Here is a 22,132-nt window from a genome sequence, read left to right on the forward strand (position 1 = left end):
CTTATTCTGTTAGTGGTAAGTAATTTTTATAATTCTGCCATGTAAACAGATGCTATTTTCCACTACATATTCAGCTGTAATGAGCTAATTCAATGTGTTAAAAACAACAAAAGATCCTCAAGAATGAGCTATTTGCTTCAATATTCCAACCTCCTTTGAAATCTGTGTTGAAATCACCAATGATAGGAAGTTAGAAAATTACTGTAGAAGCCCTCTTGCAAAAGAAAGGCTTTAGTTCATTTATTCAAATCCCAGCTGTGTTCTGTTACCTTCCTAACAGACATATTATCCATCATATTGATCCAAAAGTTATTTTTTGACCAGAGCTAATATGCTTCATTACTTTTCCTGTAACAAAACAATATTTGGGCACGAGTTTTACAACTGTTTCAACATTCATGCTTATGAAATCATTATACACCAAAATCTAGAAACAATGAACCATGATATTTTCCTTGCCCTTTAGAAATGGCAAGGACCTCCTTGCTATGAAAGAGAGAAAAATAAAACCAAAACAGAAAGCAAACATGTTGAGTTTAGATTGTGTGGGTGAAATCCTGGCACCACTTAAGTCAACAAAACTGTTGACATTTATTTCACCCTGGACTGGCAACTGAAAGCAAGTGCAATACTCCATCTGGAAACAGTGTGAAGAATTTAAAGATGGACGGACAGCCTTTGACTAAGCCAACAAAACCAAATGTGCATCACAGAAACACATCAGCTGAGAGAGAAAAAAAAAAAGTTTTGTTTTCACCACACAAATGTGTTATAATCAACTTGGAATATGCTAAATGCTTAGCCTCACTATAGCATTTGTTTGAGTAACTGCATCATCTTGGTTGGCACTTTATAGTAATACTCAGATGTTACTGGTATCTTGTGCATAAATATAAACTACAAAATAGTGAAAATAAAAATTAAAAACATCAGAACAAAAAAATATTAACTCAAATGGAAATTATTTGATTTTTCTGTTCGTTTTTACTGGATTTTACTTAACACTGCTAGAGACAACCATGGGAATATTTTCCAATTTCTTTTATATTCTAGCAATCCTAGAGAAAGGTAATTGTATGTGTATATATATAAGTATTTATATAGTTACACACACAGCATGGGAAAGCTGCCATCTCACCAGAAATACAATATTGGATGGAAAGATTTCCATTGTGGAGTACACTTGAGAGATGGATATATATCCCCAGCAAACATCCAACTATGAGACTCACAGTTTTGTCAGAGAGACCTAATCCTTTTCCTAGTGGGCTTCAAAAAATTTGCGCAGCATTTTATGGGCAGATATAAAGCCACAATGGGTATCAGAAGCATCACATAATGATATCTAGGGAGTATAACATCAGAAGAAGGTAGATTATCATTACAACTCTCAGTCTCAACTGAACTGTTGAGACTATTTTGCCATTTTAATACTTTCTCACTTTTGTTCTGAGAGCAAATTACATCTGAGTCCATCACAATAAAAATACCAACAAAATGTAATAAAAATAAATAGACTAATTAAATAACTCAATTTATTTCCCAAAGACTGTGCTTTATAGTATAAATAATTTCAAGAATGACTGTTATTTTGACACAAATGAACCTTATATAGACCAAGAAAATAAGGACCCTACCTTGAAAAGACCTTAAGGGTGTGAGTTCAGACCATGAATTTGGAAGGGTAATAGCAGACAGCAGACATTGTGACGGCAAAACAAAGGACTTGCAGATGTAGGTTCCTATGACCTACCAAATTACGACAAATATTGCCATTAAGTTATCTGCCTGAGGCAAATTAACTGGCCTGAGACAAGTCAACATTCCCAGGTCATCTTCCTGGCTTTCAGAGTTAATGGCTGGAACCATGTCATCCCTGTGTTTGTGCATGTCAGTCTCCTCAGAGCCTTGTAAGGCCTCCACTCCCGGCTCTGGATGACATGCCTCTGTGTGCCACCTACTTCACCAGCCACATCACAGAATTGAAATGGCTTGGGTTGTAAGGGATCTGAAAGATCTTCTATTTCCAACAGCCCTGACATGGCCAGGGACAACTTCCACTACACCAGATTATGCAAAATCCCACCCAGCCTGGCCTTGAACACTTCCAGGGATGGGCCATGAGGATGGAACTCCTCTGTTCAAGTGCCTCATCACCCTCACAGTAAAGAATTTCTAATATCTGATCTGAACTTGAGTTGTCTCAGTTTAAAGCCATCCTTCCTAGTCCTGTCACTACACGCCCTTATAAATTATCCCTTTCCAGCTCTCTTGTAGGCCCCCTTTAAGCACTGGAAGACTGGAAGCTACAGTAAGGTCCTTCCAGAACCTTCTCTCCTCCAGACTGAACAGCCCTAACTCCCCCAGCCTGTCTTCATAGGAGAGGTGCTCCAGCCCTCTGATCACTTTCATGGCCCTCCTTTGGATTCACTCACTCCAGCAAATCCACATCCTTCTCCTGTTGGGGCTCCCAGAGCTGTACACAGCACTCCAGGAGGGGTCTTACCAGAGCGGACAAAGGGGCAGAACCTTGACCCACTGCCCGCCCTGCTTTTCATGCAGCCCAGGAATCAGTTGTCTGCCAAGGCTACAAGAGCACAACAATGAGTCATGCTGAGCTCCTCATCCACCAGTATCCCAATTTTTCTGTATTCCTTGCAGGCTATCTGTCCCTCCTTCCACTCTGTAGGCTTCCTTTTTGAGTTTTGCATTTCAAATACAAAGTAGATATTACTTCCAGCTGAGTGGTTTAAGATGCATTAGCACCTTCAAGCTTACAGAAGATAAATCTAGCAGGTTGCTTCAGGCAGACAACTGGCCAGGAACAAAACTGGGAGCTTTCAGGCTAAGCCAAAGTGTTGAATAGCCCAAATATGGTAGGAGGACAAGCAGTTACCTGCTAAGGATGGATTAACTCTATAGCCAAAGTGTTTATTCAGTCATATGCAAACTTCTTTCAGTAAGTCAAACAGATCTATGACTTTTACAGGTTCAGGAATATGGGTATAACTTCCCTGATATTTTACAGGAGAGAGCCTCTACCTCCTTTATGTGATCAGACAGATCACATAATTGGTCTTGCATATTACCACAGGAGGTAGCAACAGAATTTAAATTCTATTTTTGCAGGAAATGTGCAGATGTGGCACTAGGGGACATGGTTTAGTTGGACTTTATGGTCTTTGAGGTCTTTTCCAGCCTTAATGATTCTAGGATTCTACGATAATATGTCTGAATGTGTGGTTATTTACAGTGCAAGAATTTCAGAAAATGCCTTGATGTTAATGATAAAATCATTATCCTGTTTATTTACTCTTTGGTGCTGATAGAATTATGCTTCTCCCCAGCCAAAGGTCATCAAGGGCCAGCCCATCACTCACTGGTTAAAAGTTATCATCACTTATCAGGTTGAAAATGTATCCTTGAAACACCAGGAGCCCCTGCCTTGTCCTAAATGTAATTCATGTTCTATTAACAACATACTGAAATGAAATGAGCTGCAGCCAAGGAAAACCTTGCTTCACAGCCATAGTTCAAGCCCCTCAGTTTGCTGTGAATATAGATACTCAATTACAAATGCATATTTAGAATTGGTGGGACCTTTTTTACAGAAAAAAAGGAATCATGCCTGCAACATACACAGATTCTTATCACTGCAACAATCAGTTCCAATACTTGAGTTAAAATTCATAGTCAAATTATGCTAAGTTTTTATACCTCCTCACTGAGACTCGATCTCTTACTATTCATGTCAGGAGCAGCCATAACAAATTGCTAACATGAGGATGTCAGTAGAGGTGGGGGGAAGGAAGGCAAATACTTTTGGCCTTCACCTTCCCATTCAGGGAATACAGAAACCAACATCTTTGGGATACAAGTAGACTTGCAATCGTTGCTAATTTTGAAAATCCAGATTTAAATCAGTTACCCATTTAAGCTATTCTAGAACTGCTACTCTCATTATTCCTTACTGCAACTACCAGAAAAAGGCTGATAAATTCAGCCACTTTAACTTTGTATAGGTTTTATTAGTGACTAAGAAAAAAAAAATTAATTAAGGCTGACTTTGGAGAAGATCTGAATCCAAAGTAACCGCAGCTGAACAATGTCACGATGAAAAACCGCCTCCCTGTTCAAAAAAAAGAAAAATATTTGCACTGGCCAGGGCCATGTATTTCAAGACTCTGTCTTCAAGCCTTTCTCCTCTCTGGACTTGGACATACTTTCCTTGGGATAACTCTTTCTCAGGTTTCAGCAAATAGCTTTATGATCATTCGGCATTAATAGCTCCTGGATGGCTGTAATTGTTCTCCTACTGTTTACTTTGCCACCTGAAAATTTCCATTTCTCAAATCACCGTTTCTGTCACTATCCACCAAATGTTAATCATTATCTATGACAGACTCAGAATTTCCTTTTTTTTTCCACATATTGATCTCCTACTCTGTATCATTTCATCCATTACTCAATATTGTTTATTTTTTTCTTCTCCCATATAACTTCTTCTCACTCTTGCACACCTTAGAACAACACACCTCAGTGTCTGGACCAGAACCTTTGTTTTCTCACTGCAGTCCCTATTCCTCATGATCCCTTTGCTGAATGCCACTGCATCTGCTGCTTTCTTCTTCTGAATGTGTGTCCTCTCCTTGCTTCTTACCTTTTTTTTTGTGGCAGCACCACCTCCAACAGCACAAATTTAGCACAGGAGAAACTAACAAGCCTACAAATATCCCAGGCTTCTCCCTGTGCCTTATGCCTCGCTGGCTTACCATGCTTGTAAGGCCTGTCACAATCAGGACATGGAACTCAGACTCTAGAAGAATAGCCAAAATATTTCTGAACCACTTTTACATCTATTTGATGTGCATTTTCTTAGCTCTCCTGTGAAGGAGGTTTCATTGTTACAGCCTTTTCACACACACTGAAGAGATACAGATTAGGCATTTTAAATAATTTTGGAATAAAAAATTCCTTGCCTCTGAGAATTATACAAAAGAAAGTATTGTTAAATGCATAAAACTTTATTTATTCTTCCAGTGTCCCAAATGCTAAATTATTTTCATATACTGCATGTTCTCTGACATCTTCAGACATTCTTACTCATTTATTGCTGCTTCTCAGAATATGTTTACATTAGAAATTTATTTTATTACAACCACTTATCCTTACATATGGCTCTGGTATGAAAAACATGCTAGAAAATAAATTGAATGACAGGTGACTTGCGATGGGCTATTTGGCTAGAATTGTGTCACTGAAAACCCATTAAAAATCTTCATTCAATAACAAAAAAATAATTTTCTGTCCTGCCATTATAACAAGGGATAAGAGTCTTTGAAAAAGTAATGTAGATTGATGTATCTGTAAAAGAAAAATTATGCCATATGCTCACATTAATTACTAAACCATAAAAATAAACAGATTGTCATTTTGGAAGAACTTCTATGCAAGTGATGAAATTCTGTATTTGGCAAACAAGGTATTCAAGCAGACAGAATATAAGGACCAAGGCTCAGTGATTTTTTGATTTGCAATTTAGTGCTTTTATCATCAATTTAAAAAGTAACAAAACATCTGAGCAAATATCCCATAGCTTCAAAACTACTGCACATACAAGTGGCTTATTGAATTACAAGATTTAGACATGTTTTGTACTGGTGTGTAGACTAAGGTGAGAGATAATAATGCTGAAGTGTCTGCAGCTAATGAAAACACAACACCTTCTATTGGGTGGCATGGCTCACGGCAAAAAAGCAATATATCACTGTCCTGAAAATGACCAGCAGGAATATGAAAATGAGCATTGCTAATTAAACTTTTTATGTAAAAACACGATTGCTAATCAAATCTTTATCACCCCACCCTGTCACATTCTTTTTTCTTCATTTACACTTCATCCTGTAATCCTTGAAGTATCAGCTTTATAGTTGTCTTATAGGTTGTGGTTTTTTGACATGTGATAGGAATAACTTCTGACAATGATTATTTAGAGAAGATACCTAAAATAAAAAAGTGACCATAGATGAAGAAAGAATGGTACAATTAAACTACATCTGGTCATTCTGATAGCTAATTACAAGTCATATTTAAGTTACTAGTAAAACATAAGGCACTTTGTTCAAGCTGAAATTTCATCTTTCTTGTGACATCTGAAAACCACCTTTATTACAAGGAAAAAAAAGTTTTATTCAGTAATGACCACAATATAAGAAGAATTCATTAAATAAAGGAATTATGCCTTTGGATTTTAATTACTTAATTGCTATGAAATTTTCTATACAACCTTCATATAAATTGAATACTGATATTACCCTAACAAAATATCTATTTAAAAGCCAAAAAAATTGCTTTTTCAAAAATTCTGGAATAGCATATAAGAATACTAAATTTCTACTAATGGAGGACCACATAACAACTCTATTTTTAATTTACATTGTTATAATTATTTCAATATTTGTACAATAATGCAAAAAAGAACATAAGATGTTTGAAATAAAAAAGCATTCTTCTTCTATCCTGTAGGGAAGGATCAACTGAACTTATTATTTTTGTCAAAGAAATAAAAAAATCAAAGCAAGCACTGACAATTTCAATACTCTAAATGTAAATTAAAATACTTCAGACAAAAGGCTTGAAGGCAAGTGATTCTCCCACCAAGGGATGATTTTCACTTGTCTCCAGGTGTAACATTATGTGCACTGATGGGCTGATCAACAGAACAGAACTTCTCCCCAGCTGTAATCAGGAGTGATTGATGGTTGGGACAAAAAAGTTGATTATCATGACAAGTCCGCTGATGCAGAGAAAATAGGCTATGCTGGGGAAAGGATAAAACCTGTTCAGAGACTACCTTATAAAATCTCCTTTCTAAGGGACAAAAAGAAACATTTATACCCATCAAAAAATTGCTAACATAAATTAATTCAGTACATTTGCTATGCATTTGTATCTAAAGTTATCCCACCACAACACAATGAGACCTAAATACAAAACAAACTAAATTTATTTTTAAAATCATACTTTGAGGTCACCTCATCAAACAATTATATGTATTCAAGTACCTGTATGGTCTACCAGTAGACCATTACCTCAGTTTAAATACATGATTTGAATTCATAATTCAGATTTTAATGTCTGTGGGGGAGTTAGGTGTAAGTGCCATTTTGAATTCTTTGATGAAAAGAAGTCAGTCCCTTTTAACCATTTAAAACCTTGAAAGACTTCACTTTCAATTGAGCTAAAAAAAAATGCACAAGTGTGGGCAATATGCCCTCAAAAGTATAGTTCAAATATGTGGTTGTTTCTTCCAATATAAAGCTTTTAAAAACAGATATTGGGTTGCAATTCCATTCCTTCAGAGGATAAGGCTCCCAGCTGTTAGCTGTGATGTAAGTAAGTACACAGAATAGCAATATCTCTAGAGACTGCAAAAGACATCAGAGGAGTGATAAAAGAACTCGGGAGCTGAAAAAGTCAGGCCTGGAGGTTCTGAAGCAGAATTTGTTTACATCAGGGGCAGTTGTGTTTAATAGCAATTCTTTCAAAAGGAAACATCATATTTGCTCCAAGAAGAGGCTGTACAGACATAGTGGAGAAGAATATATTACAAATACCTAGGGGAGCACAAATTCACTGACCAAAAAGAGGGGGGAAAAAAAAAAGTGTCCAGCGTCTGTGTAACATAATTTGGAAAGATTTTATTGGTGTTGGAAGGGAGTGTCATCAACCAAAGCCAAGTATAAGCACTACTAAAACCCTACTTTACTCTTAATGCATTTTTAGAAGAAATTATTGATGGGGTGGGGGGTGGTGGGCATCAATGAAAAATACAATTTGCTGCACATTTTCTTCATCCCAGACTGGGATATACCCCTGTCTGTTTATCTTTGGTTCTTTTTTATGTCCTTATTGGTGCCTGAGAAAGTGAACCAGGAGTCACTGCTTGGTAACTGGAAGAGACAATGTTTTGCCACATTTACAGTGAAATCTGTTATCTGCATCTACTATTAATAATCCAGAATCTCAGATTTCCTACTATATGAATTCTTATTTTTAAAAATAAATGTGAAAGTAAGAACTTAAAACAGACCAAAAAAATGATAGATGAAGATTGCACAACAAAGAGTTTAAAGTTTTTCTTTCCTTTGAAGTGAGGACTTGCTTATGGAAAATGGTTTCTGTAAAAACTCCCCAACACAATTATTCTTAAATTTCAATTGCTTGTTAGAGTTGACTGACTTTGCATGTTAATTGAAGAAGCTGACAGAAAAAAAAAACACCAGTAAGTGTAGGGCAAAAAGAGAAGAGATTTTTCTCCTTGCAGCTTAAACAGGCAGATTTTTCCATAAATGTCGCAATACAGAACCAGAAGAGAGACTTCCTTTCCCCTCTTTTGTACTGTCTTTTCTCTTGTATATACTAATTCCCTCATGTATAAAATGGTATTTTTCAATGTATAGTTTTCAATGTACAATATTAAACATTGTCTTTCCCATCACAGTTCCAGCCAAAAACTTCAAAGAAGCTCTGGTTAGCCTCTACCTGCCCAACCATAGCATTTTAATTTCATTCATGTATTCCTCCATCCTCCTCCAGGCAGAAAGTATTTCCGACTCTGTTGTAACTCAAAGAATGTAGTTACAGAACCAAATCCATTAAAACAACTGGAAACACGTTTGTAATTTGCCTGGAAGACATCTCAGTGACTAACAGATAATCCACTGAAAGCAGATTTTGGAAGATCTAGGACCTATGAGACCATTTAGGCCTGCATGCTGCCTCCCAGTAGAGTGTTTTCTGATGTATTCTTATACACTAATTTAATCATTTCTGAGAAAAAGGAAATTTCTGACAGTAACACACAGAGATGTGGAGGGAGGTTGCTTTTATTTCAGACTTTCTGTCTTATTAACTGCCATCACGTCTGTCTTTCCTTCAGCTCTTAGCAGTTCTGAGATCCACACCCACATAAAGTTAAAAGCTGGCCCAAAAAGGGCAAATACTGCAACTGTTCTTTTCAGTGCCACAAGCAAAAACCTTTTCAACTAATTTGTCTTCATATTCCACAGTCAGAATACCTGCCATTAATCTTTTGCAATTTATAAACAGGTCTATCAGAGAGAGCAATTGCCTATTCACATATCATTTCTGGCAAACTCCAGTAATTTAAAAGAGATGTCAAACCTTCTGCACAATTGACTTGTTTTATCAAAATAAGTGAGAGCTTTGAAAATGAAATAACCTAACAGGATGAACAGAGGTAGGAAGCAAGAGCTGCCAAATGAAAATTTAAAAAGTTCAAGTTTGACATAATCTAAGTCCTACGCAGTAACACCTGATGATCAGCTGAATGTTTTAATTTCTTCCTATAGTAACTCTGATATTCAGCTGACATAGACATTAGACATTTCTCCTCAGCCCTGCTTCTTCAGGGACCAGGTAGCTGAAAGCCTTAGATTTTCCTTTCTTCCGGATATATAGAATAGTTTAGATTAGAAAAGACATTTAAGATTTTCGAGTCCAACTGTTAAAACAGCATTGCCAAGTCCCTAAGTACAATTTTTACTCATCTTTACCTTGAAGGATGGTGACCCAACCACTTCCCTTGCCTGAAGCCTGTTCCAGTGCTGCATTTAGACACTCCCTCTTCTACTACCACTGCTGAATGTGGCTAGAGAGTGAATTTTGAGAGGAAAGTGTAAGTCTTGTAATATGAATACAGTGGACACCAAGGCACTCCATGCCTCCCCACCAGCAACCGCCTAAGAAAACAGCTGACATTAGGAATGTTCTTTCTTAAACATCAGTGACTTAAAATCTTCTTTCCTACTGCCTTCTGGACCTGAGACAATATCCCTGTGGGCCTGATACCCCCAGGCTGCTCCATGTTCTAGGAAAGTACAGATTTTCTAGACAAAATAGGTTACTTTCATTAAAAGAGAGGAGATAAGGACAAGGATTATCAAGAGCTTGTGCAGTGAGTTTTCTAGCAAACTCCACAGCTTGTACACCACACAGAGACCACCCACAGCAGTTACTGAGGGTCACACAGAATATTTAGATTGCTGGCAGTGCTTAAGAGGCAAAGAAATAGTCACAACCTTATGATATCAATCAGAGGACACAGCTCAACACCAAAAGTACTCCAAAAGAACCCTGGAGTTCAAATATCAAAAGTGCTTTAAAGCTAAACAAGGTACTCTGTCAGACATGAATAATTTCTGCTTCTAGGATGTCTAGATTCATAAAAGGTGCTTTATACAACCCAAGGAAATTATGTATACTTTCTACTTAAGCATTTTAGAAAGGTTTTAAGAAACTGGAGGTTTTGTGAATATTTATTGCTACTCTTAAATTCAGATTATTCTGGCTTTCATAATCTAGATATCAAGTTACTTATTCCCTACATGAAAAAGGTTATATATAAGCAAATAAGGATGATTTTGTTTCAAAATGAATACTAGAAAAAGGAAAATAAAAATAATTTTAAAAAAAGTTTGAATGCTCTACTATGGGAAAGACCAGAGCTGCACAGGATCTCACTGCAATTCATATTACAATCTTTAAAATTGTAGTCCAGGAAAGAGGAGGTAATTCTTTTAAAATATGCAGGCTAAGCCAATAAAACCAGACTCCACTGAACATCACACTAGGCAGAGGATATATCAGGTTGCTTTCAAAACTCGTCATGTAAGCAACTGAAATGCAAAATATTCAGTGCTATTTGATTAGACTATTGGAATGCCAAAAAATCAAGTAATTAAATACTTTGTTAGCAATTCTTTATGGTTTCTATATAGTATTGATGCAAATGCTAGATATCCCATAGAAATCTCCACACTAATCATTTTCTGTGATTATTTGCTACTTTTTACAGTGACTACCACAGACCAATAGCTCTGGAAAAATATCCACTTTGGGTGTATTTCCATTCTGACTCATATTCTGATCTCAAATAAATAGCATGTGCAATTCTGTAACTGGAATCAGTATTTGTTCCTCCTTACTTTAACTCCATAGTACAGGAAAGATGGTACATTATTAGAAAGAAACAGCATATGTACAGAGAGACAGTTACAGAAATACATAAATATTATATATATATATATATATATATGTATATACACACACATGAATAAGTTAAATCTGGATGAACTTTTGTGCTTGTTCAGGTACATCTGCTGCAATCACTATAATACCCTCATATAATAATACTTTTAAGGGGATTCTGAGCATCTGTAAATATTTACACAAAAGAATCTTCTTTAAAGAACCAGGCTGATGAATTCATATAAAACAGGCACATTGGTTTGGAAAGAAAAAAAAATAAAATGCCCCAAGAAAATCAATCAATCAATCAATCAATGTGATTGATGGCTAATAATACCTGCCAAAAGTGACTTTGCTTAAAAAAGCTGGGCACTACAATTCAAGCAGAAATTATTTGGTCTATACCAAACTAGGATTCTAAATCTCTATCTTAATTGTAAATCTGAATCTAACCAATAATTGTTGCACATTTGCATGTACAACAAAACATGCAAAGAATAAGACCCTGTGGTTATAGCCACAAACAGAACAGTGATTGAAGCAAATAGCACTGACTGCTTCAAATACCATTTAAGCAAATTGACCAACAACAGATTTCAAATCAGAAGAGTGAAATGCTAAATAACTTCTAGTATTTAACTCTACCAGGCTTTCCTGGTTCTTAATAGATCAACATTTTGAAGTTCCCTTCTCTTTGCAAAACAGAGGCCACAGGCCAAGTGTGACTGTCATTGGGCATAGATGAGGAAATCCTTATTATATTTTCCAAACTACAGAGAGAGATTTGTAAATTAGTCAAGCAAGATGTCATATAATCTCTCAGGTGTGGGATTACACTCACCATCTCTTGTCCAGCCTCAGAAACAGGTGCCTAATTTGTGAATACTTTCTGCTAACAGGCACCCCTCAACTGTCCGTATGTTTTCTTCCAGAACTTCACTACTGTTACAGTTAAAATTGTTTCACAAAGCAGTCCAACAAAAAAATCTCTTAAATCAAATTAATCTGAAGAATTAGTCAAATTTATTTATCTATCAAAACCAAAGAACACAAAGATCAATTGGTCACTAAACTCTTATTAACTCTCTTTCAGATATGGAAAGCCAACTATATTTCCCTGGTCTTTTTTGCTGTACATCTATGCAGTTCTTTCTACTCTCCCTAGCTGAGTGAATTTTTTTCACATCTTGTCATATTAGTGGATGTGTTCTAAATCCTCCAACTAATTATGCTTTCTTTGGAATGTGATGACCACTGTTATAAATAATTCTTCACCTGATGCATTGCCAACTTCAACTCATAGAATCGTAAAATAGTTGGAGTTGAAAGGGGCCTTTTAAAGGTCATCTAGTTTAGCACCTTTGCAAGAAGCAGGGATATCTTCAACTGGATCAGGCTGCACAGAGGTCAGTTCAACCTGACCTTGGATATTTCCAGGGATGGAGCATCCACCTCTTTGAGAAACCCGTTCCAGTGTTCTATAACCCCATTTTAATAAACTTATTTCTTAGGTCCAATCCAATTGGCCCTCCTTCAGTTTAAACCCATTACCTCTTATCCAAAAGTTTGTTCCCATCTTTCCTCTAGTTTCTGAAAGGCCACAGAGATCCCTAATGCTTTCCCTTCTCCAGGCTGAACAACTCCAGCTCTCTCAGCTTTTCCTCACAGGAGAGGTGTTCAAGCCCACTGATCATCTTGGTGTCCCTTCTCTGGACGTGCTCCAACATGTCCATGTCTTTCCTGTGCTGAGGATCCCAGTGCTGGATGCAGTGGTCAAGGTGGGGGTCTCACAAGAGTGGAGCAGAGGAGAATCCCCTCCCCTGACCTGCTGCCCACACCGCTTTGGATGCAGACCAAGACCTGTTTGACTTTCTGGGCTGCAGGTGCATGTTGTTGGGTCATGTCATACACAAGCACCCCCAGTCCTTCTTGTAGAGCTGCTCTTGAACATTTGCTGTGGAATACTTACTTATTGCTTACTTAAATCTCATATTTGGGGGAAAAAAAATTATCATAGGATTAGTTGGGTGAGTTTTTCTTTTTTTTTTTTTTTCCTGCATTAGCCATCATATTTGGATTATGATTCATAATCCCATGAAGCCCAACATTTACTCATTTTAGTACTTGCGCATTTATTTTTTCCAGTCTAAGCACAATAGTTCATGCTTTTATTTACTGCACTTGTCAGAATTCCAGACTGTTTTCTCCAACTGGAGATAATTTTGGACCGAAATCTGGAACTTACCACCATCCATCAAGAGTCTGCCACCCTTCATCTAGATGTCATCCACAAAACTGGCGTGTGTACACTGTCCTGTCAGGCACATTGCTAACGAAAAATTAGAGTAGCAGCAAGCATGGAAGAGACTCTTTCAGATCCTGACTTGTTGTGACCTTTTGTTTTGACAGGAAACCATCAGGAGCTACTCTCACTGCAGCTCTTCATTCTGTTGTGCAACCGACTTTTAATAATTTCACCTGGACCATATTCCCCTACTTACTTTACAGGACTGTCACATAGGACTGTATAAACCATTGTTACAGCCAAAATATGTCACATCTATTTATTCCCTGTTATCCATTCAGCCAATTACCCTGTCAAAGGGAAAAATTAGATTCATTTGACATGATATGTTCTTGACAAATTCATGTTGACTGTTTATTATCACCTTATTATACCCTAGGCCCTTACAAGTTGATACATTAATCTTTTGTTCTAGATATCAAGCATAGCCTAAATAAGATATTAGTCCTCTGGTCCTGCTTCTTTCCGAACAGAAGTTAGAACCATAGTAAAATACAGCAGAGTTATATTGCATCCTTATCCTCAAAAAAATCCTTCACTGTTCTAAAGGAAGACCACCTTTTGAATCCTGATAAATTCATACAGTGGAACAATATATCAATTTGGTGATACCTTTCTTTCATAGAGATGGAGAAAAATAAGGTAAAAAACCAACAAATAAGGACTGATGAGCATCCATGATTTGCAGGGAAATATTATTACTGTTGCTATTTAAGTCAAACAATAATTTCTGGCTGATATAGTTGGAAATATTTTTTAAAGTGTATCATAATAGAATTCAAGTCCTGTGAACACATCAGAACACTTCCCAACCTTTCCATAAAGGCAAACTGGGTCATCACTCAGCCATCTCATTAAATGAGAGGGAAGAAAAAGGGAAGAAAAAGGTAATCCCTTTGCATGAAATTGATCTTGTTGGCAGATACTGATAACTATAAAACTTCATCAAAAATCTCATGGGCAAAGGAAGATCACATAGTCAAGGCAGGAAAATTCAGTGAGTGTTTTTTTTTTCTTCTTTTTCCAGCCATAAGCAGAAAATGACTTCTACAGGTACCTGTAGGCACCTGAAATATCCTACTGAAGTTGTCTGGACCATATTTTACATATACTTTTAGAACTTAAAGATTTAATGTTTGCTACAAAGCAAACATTTACTGGTGCAATAGCTCTCAGCAGCTGCCAACATCTAAGTGGCATCATAGGCACTTACAGTTGAGCATCTATTTAAATGTTTCACCCTAGTTTGAATGCACAATGTGAGTGTAAATGATATATCTAGATTTCTCTGAAAAAACAATTGCTTGAAATGGACTCCACAAAACCTACCTTTGCTGTTCTAATGTTTTTGCTCAGCATGGAGAGGCTTTGGTTATTTGCACATTCCTCCCTTCCCTTGTATAAGATTTATTTTAAAAAAACATATTGAACACACAGCTGTCATGAAGATTTATAGATAACTCCTTTACAAAGAAGCTAAATGATTTTAGACTATTTTGCTGCCTTTTCTCATCTTTTTTAAATGTGATTTTGATACTATGTAACTGGAAAAAAAAAAAGAAAAAAAAAAGAAAGCTCTGCTGCTGTAAGAGGAATCTCTATCTATAGGGAGAAAATTGTGTATTCTATGCAAAAAAGAAAAATCCCACAGACTAGTTTTATTGTAAACATTTTCATAATATTGTTGTGCAGCAGGCAAATGGAATTTCTATTCATTACTCTCTGATAAAACCTATCTCCCGCATCTAAAAATAGAGACATATTGGTAGAATAGACACAAAGCCTAGGTTCCTAGACAGAAAAGTTATTTATTGCTGTTATGGATTTAAATAGTGTTCAACAAAATATGATGAGAATGAAAGGTAGGAATATTGAATAAATGAAAACTTTTTCATGATAATAAGAGAAAGAATTACAATGTGTGTTCTTGCCACTCATAGCAGAGTTATCAAAAAATGATAGCTAACAGCTCTTTTTCTTCAAAGCATTTTTTTTCTTTGAATCCAAATATTAAATCTTTAGTTTACCACATTTTTGCTTCAAACACAGATGGACATCTCAAAATTACCTAAGCAATGGAGGAAATAGCTCCACCTATTCCCCTCATGTTGCAGAAGAACATTCCTAAACTGCAGGGAACTCTACAAATTATTTCTTGAACACCTCAGCAGAGCACTTTGTGATTTTCAGCAGTAATAACTATAAGCACTGGAATGAGGAGACACCATCATAAAGATATCCACAAATCGCCTCTCTGTGGTAGTGAAAAGAGGGAGAGATATCATTCCAGGTTAATCAATGGGCAGATTTTGGATCATAACCTCTCAATCAATCAACACTGTCGTTGCTTTAAAACTTAGGTGAATATTAAAAGTAGAAAATGAAACATACTCATCAAGAAGGTCTCCCCATTCGGTAGAGATAATATTGATCTATTACAGAGAGGGGAGCATTAAAACAACCTTCTCAACAGTGCTGGCTGAGTTCAAGCCTCAAACACCTGAAGGTGTGAAGGGACAGATAAATATCAGCTGGTCTTCCAAGAGTTTTCTGTGAACAGGTTAAAGTAACAGAGGTCTTCTGAAACCAGTTTTTTTGGATTTTCAGAGCCGTCTGGTTTTATGGACACTGTAGGTAGCTCTGGAAATGGCCTCTGCCTCTTCCCTCTCTCTTTTTCAGAAACCTTTCTAAAAGCAGCAGAAAAGGAGCAGTATGGGAGCAGAGCAGTCCTCTGAGTAAAAAGTATCAGTGTCCACTGATTCTTTGTTTGTCTCAGTGTAGAAGGATTTTTACTTCAAACATTTTATTCTGGAAAATGCCTAGATCTTCTGAGCTGGAAAATTTTCCACTCCACATATCAATCCAAGTAATTTAACTGCTAATGGACTAAGTAACTTTACATCTCGTCTTTTTTCTAGACCTTTTTGAAGACAAACAAATGGCATATCCTCTTTGAAATGAGGTGTTTCTCTCTGGTATGTAACACTGAAGTATTTGATTTGTCTTTCAGCTATATACTGTATCTGGTTCAGTGTGACATGCTTTTTCCTGAAGCAAAGCTAAAAAAGCTGAGAATTTTGAGTGATAAATTGGGCTGCTCGTTGGTAAGATCCACTGTGGCTCAGAAGTCTCTATCATCCCTTCCTCACGAATGACTCAGTATCCATAGTCCTAATTTTGGCATCTGGTTTCTAAATGGAAGAGCTTAATTTGACTCTCCTATTTTTATCTGTGATGGACATGACAGTATTGCCCTTCCTTGCACCACTCTTTGAGAATTATGTCAGTGTTATAAGAGAAGACGTCCATTCAGTAAATTAGCTAAATAACCTGGAGTCATCAGTAAAATTAAATATGTGATGCTGACTGGTCCAGAAATTGTGGCTGAGATATTTTTCCAAGGGATAAAAAGCTGAGGGGAATGAAAACAAATACAATATTTTCACCCCTAGATGGGAAATCCCTAAAATTAGGCTTCAAGGTTTAATTTAAGTTTTTGACAAGCTCATGGTTTTGATAAATAATCAATAAACTAAAAATAGTACAAACTGTATATAAATGGCTGCCTTTAAAGAGGCAGGAATACACAAGAATTATTTCACTTCTTCCTATGACTAGAATTAGAAAGGAACCTTGTGGACACTTTTGGGTTTGACGTCACTCTAAGTCAAAATACTTTTTATTCTGGCAGAAGTAACTTCCATAATTAAATTACGTAGTGAATTAAAGACAGGGGAAGATTAGTTCTCACTAGCAATGCCCATTTGAAGAAACTTCCTGAAGAGCCTAGAATAGCAGAAAAAAATACACTTCACTACGCCAGGGTTGGTCTGCATACACAGTGATTCTGAGAAGGAAATAGAAGCGCTAAAACCTAAGAGGCTTTTCTGTGACACAACAGGTATTAGTTGGTAAAGAGCATCCCAGCACAGCTCCCTTGGGTAATTATGGGAGACAGGTTTCCTTCCTTGGTGTATTAGAGAGCATCTCCAGTTCAGCTTGCTCTGCTTCATTGCTGGAGGAGTGAGAGGATGCAAGGAGCCAACTGAAGGGACACATAACCAGGACTGGTAGAAGAACTAGGATCCAGCAAATATACCAGCGTTATTAGCAGTAATGGATCAGTCAATTTTTCCTATTTACACTCAGTGCAGAACAATTGAAGTTGATGAGCTTACAGGGATATACTGGCAGGGAAAATCTGGCTGGGTGTATAAACACTACCAAGCCATTGTGTTTATTTGAAACCGCCTACAGCCTTTTCATCTGCTTAGCGACAAACTGAAATCACAACGTTTCATTTAGGCTCAATTTCTGAAAATTATGGCACATCCTAGAAGATAAGTACATATTTCTAATCTGATACAAAATTATTGACTTACATCAGAATTGAATCTCAGCTGACAAATGTTGCATGATATGATTTGCTTTCTTCGATGAGGAAGAGGAACTCCAAATGTATGATTTATTACAGCTTTTTGAATTGGGTCCATCTGTGAAGAGAGAAGAAGAAAAATAAAAAGCTTTTCCTGTTCCATTGTGTGCTAAAATCTCAAAATAGATTCTGCATCATTCCATACCATGATCTAACAGAAAACTACTATTTTTCTTTGAAATTGAGTATTTAATTTTTATGTAGTTATACAAAGAGGTTATGCAGAAGGAAATGAAGAAAAATATCATTGACTTTCTTGAAACATTTATCTTATTTCAATTTTATATTTCCCTTCACTGAAGAAAGGTGTAAGCTGTAAATGCCAAACAGGTTTTCCCACGCAAACACCAATTTGTGATATTTATAACAGAGAAAAGCTAACTCAATAAACAAAATAAGAACATTTTTAACAAAATTACTAAGAAAAAGATTAACAAAAATGTGAAATAACATTATGTACATATAATTTCAGAATAGTACACAATACCTCAGTATTATCAAATAATAATAATTATATCCCATGAACCAATAAATGAATCTCTTCCTTGAAAGAACCTCTACACAACTTACAAAAGATAAAATCCTCCAAAGATTATTTTCACAGTCATTTGGAGGAAACTATTTTGAATAAATTCTGCTTTAAAGATGAATTTGGACCTCTATGAAAAGGATTATTCTGAGCTAACTTCTACCAGAACACTAAACTGATAGCATATGCAAGTCAGTCTATTTCCCTATTAAGAAAAATGTATGCCATTTTGTTAGAGAACTTGACAAAAACTACTCAATGTACTTTTTTACTTGTAGGATTGAAATCACCTTCCCCAAATTCATTCTCATTTCTTTTTCACAAAAAACCAATTGACAGATACTTTAAAAATCTGGTAGTAGCTTTACAGCAACTTGGTTAAGCCACTGATATTTTTTATCTTTAAATTGTTAAAAAAAATCACATATTTTGACTAATTCTGATAACCAGTATTCACAGAGCATAATCTGCGTATGTCATGAAAAAGATTCCACCTTTCCCTCTGCCCATGTCTCCATGATTCACTGTTTTCTAGTCTGTTGGAAAGGGTTATTTGATAAATAAAGAATCAGAGTTTGTCCTTAGAGTAATCAATTATTCATGAAAGCTGTAATGGTAGGCAGTCATGGCCTCAATTGCAGTGAATCCAAAGAAAATCACTACAGAATTTTTGCATCACCTGACAGCTGTTCAGTGTCAAATAAAAAATAGGTCTTTAAATTAATTCCTGTGGAAAAGAAAATAAGATTGGTTAAAAAAAAAAAAAAATTAAACACACAGACACACACAAGGCTCCTAGATGAACCAAGGAAAACAGCAGAGCTTTATAGCTCTACTATACGGCAGTCTGGTTTGGAAAAAATTCTCAGTTTGAGCATCTTCTTCAATTTGATGTGAAACATCTCATACATTTGTGCAATGAACAGTATAAAAGAGCACCAATCCCACCTAGAAACGAGGGATGCCACTGTAACATAACCCCAAAATAACACTGATGACTAAGGGGGTAGTATTTCAAGCTCTGAAAGACAACAGCAAGTTGTATAAGACTTTCTGCAGTGATCAAACCATGCTCTAAGAGCACTACTTTTACTGAGTAACATGATCTTGAAAAAGCCCACAATCCAAAAATACTATTATATAGACCAAAAAGGACACCACTGCATAGGAAAGTAAATAAATTGTAATGGCTCTTCTTTTTTTGACTGCTTCACTAAGAGGTGAATTCTTATACCAGCAGAATCAATAGACCTGTATCTTGTTATTTTTAACTAAAGCATGACATGGTCTTAACTGATGCTAATTCTGTGCTGTTCAAGCTTGGAAAATTCTGTTCCTCTTGCCACTGCAGGTCTAAAGCAATTAAGGAAACCTGAAGTTCAGATACAGGGACAAGTCAGCACAGGGTAACAAGAAATTGTGCATTCTTTGATCCAGTGTAACTGTTTGGCTTCACATTAACCACAGCTGTGAGATTCTTTAGAGAGCTTCTTTGTTCACTTCCTTAAGTTATGGCACTTGTCAGATAATGTGAGATAATGGCCTTCAGTGTCACCATGTTAATCTTTCCCACTATCTCACAAGTGCCCATTATCTCACAATGACTTGAGAAAGCCAGCAAAGTTCTCTATGGGTTAAATAAAAGGTACTACCATATTTCACAAGATGGAAAAGCTAATTTTTTTTTTTAACTGGACTTACCCATCTTCAGAGTAAGTATTCTAGCACCAAATGAGGTCGGATTTCTGAGGCAACAGATGCTTTCATATTGAGAATGAGACTAAATATTTTTTAGAATTAAAAAGATCATGAATGTGTAGAATAGTTGTTCTATGTTATACATAACTTTAATTTGGTCTCATGGAAAAAATGTGTGGTGTCTTTCCTAATAAGATAACAGATTTTCTCTTGTCTATCTGCTGATGCAGAAACCCATCAGCACCCCTCCCTTTGAGTTTTTAAAGATGTAGAATTCTAGATATACAACTATATGGCATTACTGACAATAGGATGCTTTGTATTTGTGGCTCTAAATGAAGAACTGTTCTGGATAGTTTTCAAATTAATTAAGAAAAACTGCTTCAAAATAATAATCCCTTCACTGCCAGTTCATAGACTCATAGAATTGTGTTGGAAAGCACCTCATAGATAATTTATAGCACAGTGCTCAAGGTTTACTGCAAACCACAGGATGACTATTAGGTTGAGCAATAAAGATAAATATATAATTTGATTCAATTTTGGTTTCAATACATGCACACCTCTCAGGGTTCCCTCTGGTTGAGAGATGATCCTGAGGTGTGTTAAAAGTCTTTTTTCCCCAACCCAGCTGTCCAAGAAGAAATCAGAAGTCTTTGGTTGTCGTTCTCAAGATTGTTTATTATTTCTCATCTCAAACATTTTCTGTCTGGCCTGTCAAGGTCTGTTCTGCAGGTCGGTCTGAGGCACACTCTCTGCCCATGGGGCTGGTGTTGTCTTTTATACTACAAACTACGTATTCGATATTTACAGTTTTTTTCAAATACCTATCATCTATGTTAGACTGTGACTATCTAGTCTAAACCAATCCCAAAATGCCACCATCACCGAGAAGATGGAGGCTAGGAAGAAGAAGGAAGAAGGACAGGACAACACCCAAATCCCTCCATCTTGTCTCCTAGACCCCCGTAGTAAAATTCTTCAAAATTCCACCTTTCACCCTGTGACAACTGCTGTTATGTTATCTAAACTTTTGTGACTTGTAATTCTTCATATAAAGTTGGAAATTTGCTCCATGGGTTGAACTCAAAGCCACAGGGGTTTTTGGCTGAATGCCAGGGTCTCCGACTACCCTGCTGGGCTTTGAGCCATCCAGGGCATCCAGAGAGATGTTCTGGGTTTCGACATGCACTGATAACAGCCTCTGTGTTTTAATTATTCAAGTTGAAATTTGTGGCAAGATGATACAATTAACATTCTTTGATCAAATACTGTACTCCCTTTCCAAAATCTTCAGGAACTTACCGTACTTTAGGAAAATCCAGGCTTAAACCAAGGGCATGATAGAAATTGGCCCCTTACTGCATATTCTTAGCTTTGACCCTATCACTATAATTTGGTTTTGCTTGTTTTAAATTCAGTCTTGCCAGACCTATGATATTAGCTGCATTCCTTGTGCTTGTGCTCACTATAGAGCATGAAATGCTCTTTATTTTGTGGACTGAAGATGGCAGGAGTGGATGTTGCATGAACTTTTTTGGAGGAAACACCTACCACAAAATCACCAAGAAGCTGACCCAGGAGATCCCTTATTATCCTACCTGGCAGGGGACACTTTTCCAGAATCACCATAGTTGCTATCCTTGAAGGCTGGCTGTAGCCAAGACTTCACCTCATTAAATTTTCAGTAAATATCTGTGTAATGCAGAACCTGAGATGGTATATTTTACATACAGAGAAATCTGATCCTTTGGAAAGTATATCTTAATTATTTTCCACAAATAATTTTTAAGTGTTTTTGTAAGCGCGCACAAGCTTCTGTGTGTGTGTGTGAAGAATTGTTTTATCCTGAAGCTCAAATTCAAACACCAAATTTCAAGAAATTTCAGTGTCTTCCTAAATTTCATAATAACTAATAATTTTTATTAGTTTCTTTTCTGTGACTTCTCATCCCAGAGGCATAAGAATATGCCTAAGTTAAAAACCATAACAAAGCAAGAGCAAAGGAAAGCATGCAAGTTTGATCCACAAAGGCTCAAATCACAAAAGGGATATAAACCAAAGAGACTTATTTTTTCATTTTGTATAAAAACCAAAAGCCATGATATGAGCA

At 36.4% G+C, this 22,132-nt stretch overlaps 1 protein-coding gene across 1 annotated transcript in view; it reads right to left on the minus strand.

Annotated features, from left to right (window-relative positions):
- ZNF385D (zinc finger protein 385D) overlaps nucleotides 1-22,132 on the minus strand; it is a 410,559-nt gene that overhangs the window by 73,290 nt on the left and 315,137 nt on the right. The window contains exon 4 of the mRNA XM_041466486.1: nucleotides 17,740-17,850. Coding sequence (XP_041322420.1) covers nucleotides 17,740-17,850 — 111 coding nt within the window. The remainder of the gene's footprint in view (nucleotides 1-17,739; nucleotides 17,851-22,132) is intronic.

This window comes from Pyrgilauda ruficollis, unplaced genomic scaffold (genome assembly GCF_017590135.1).
Source record: "Pyrgilauda ruficollis isolate IOZ18807 unplaced genomic scaffold, ASM1759013v1 scaffold2, whole genome shotgun sequence".
In the NCBI taxonomy this organism is placed as follows: domain Eukaryota; kingdom Metazoa; phylum Chordata; class Aves; order Passeriformes; family Passeridae; genus Pyrgilauda; species Pyrgilauda ruficollis.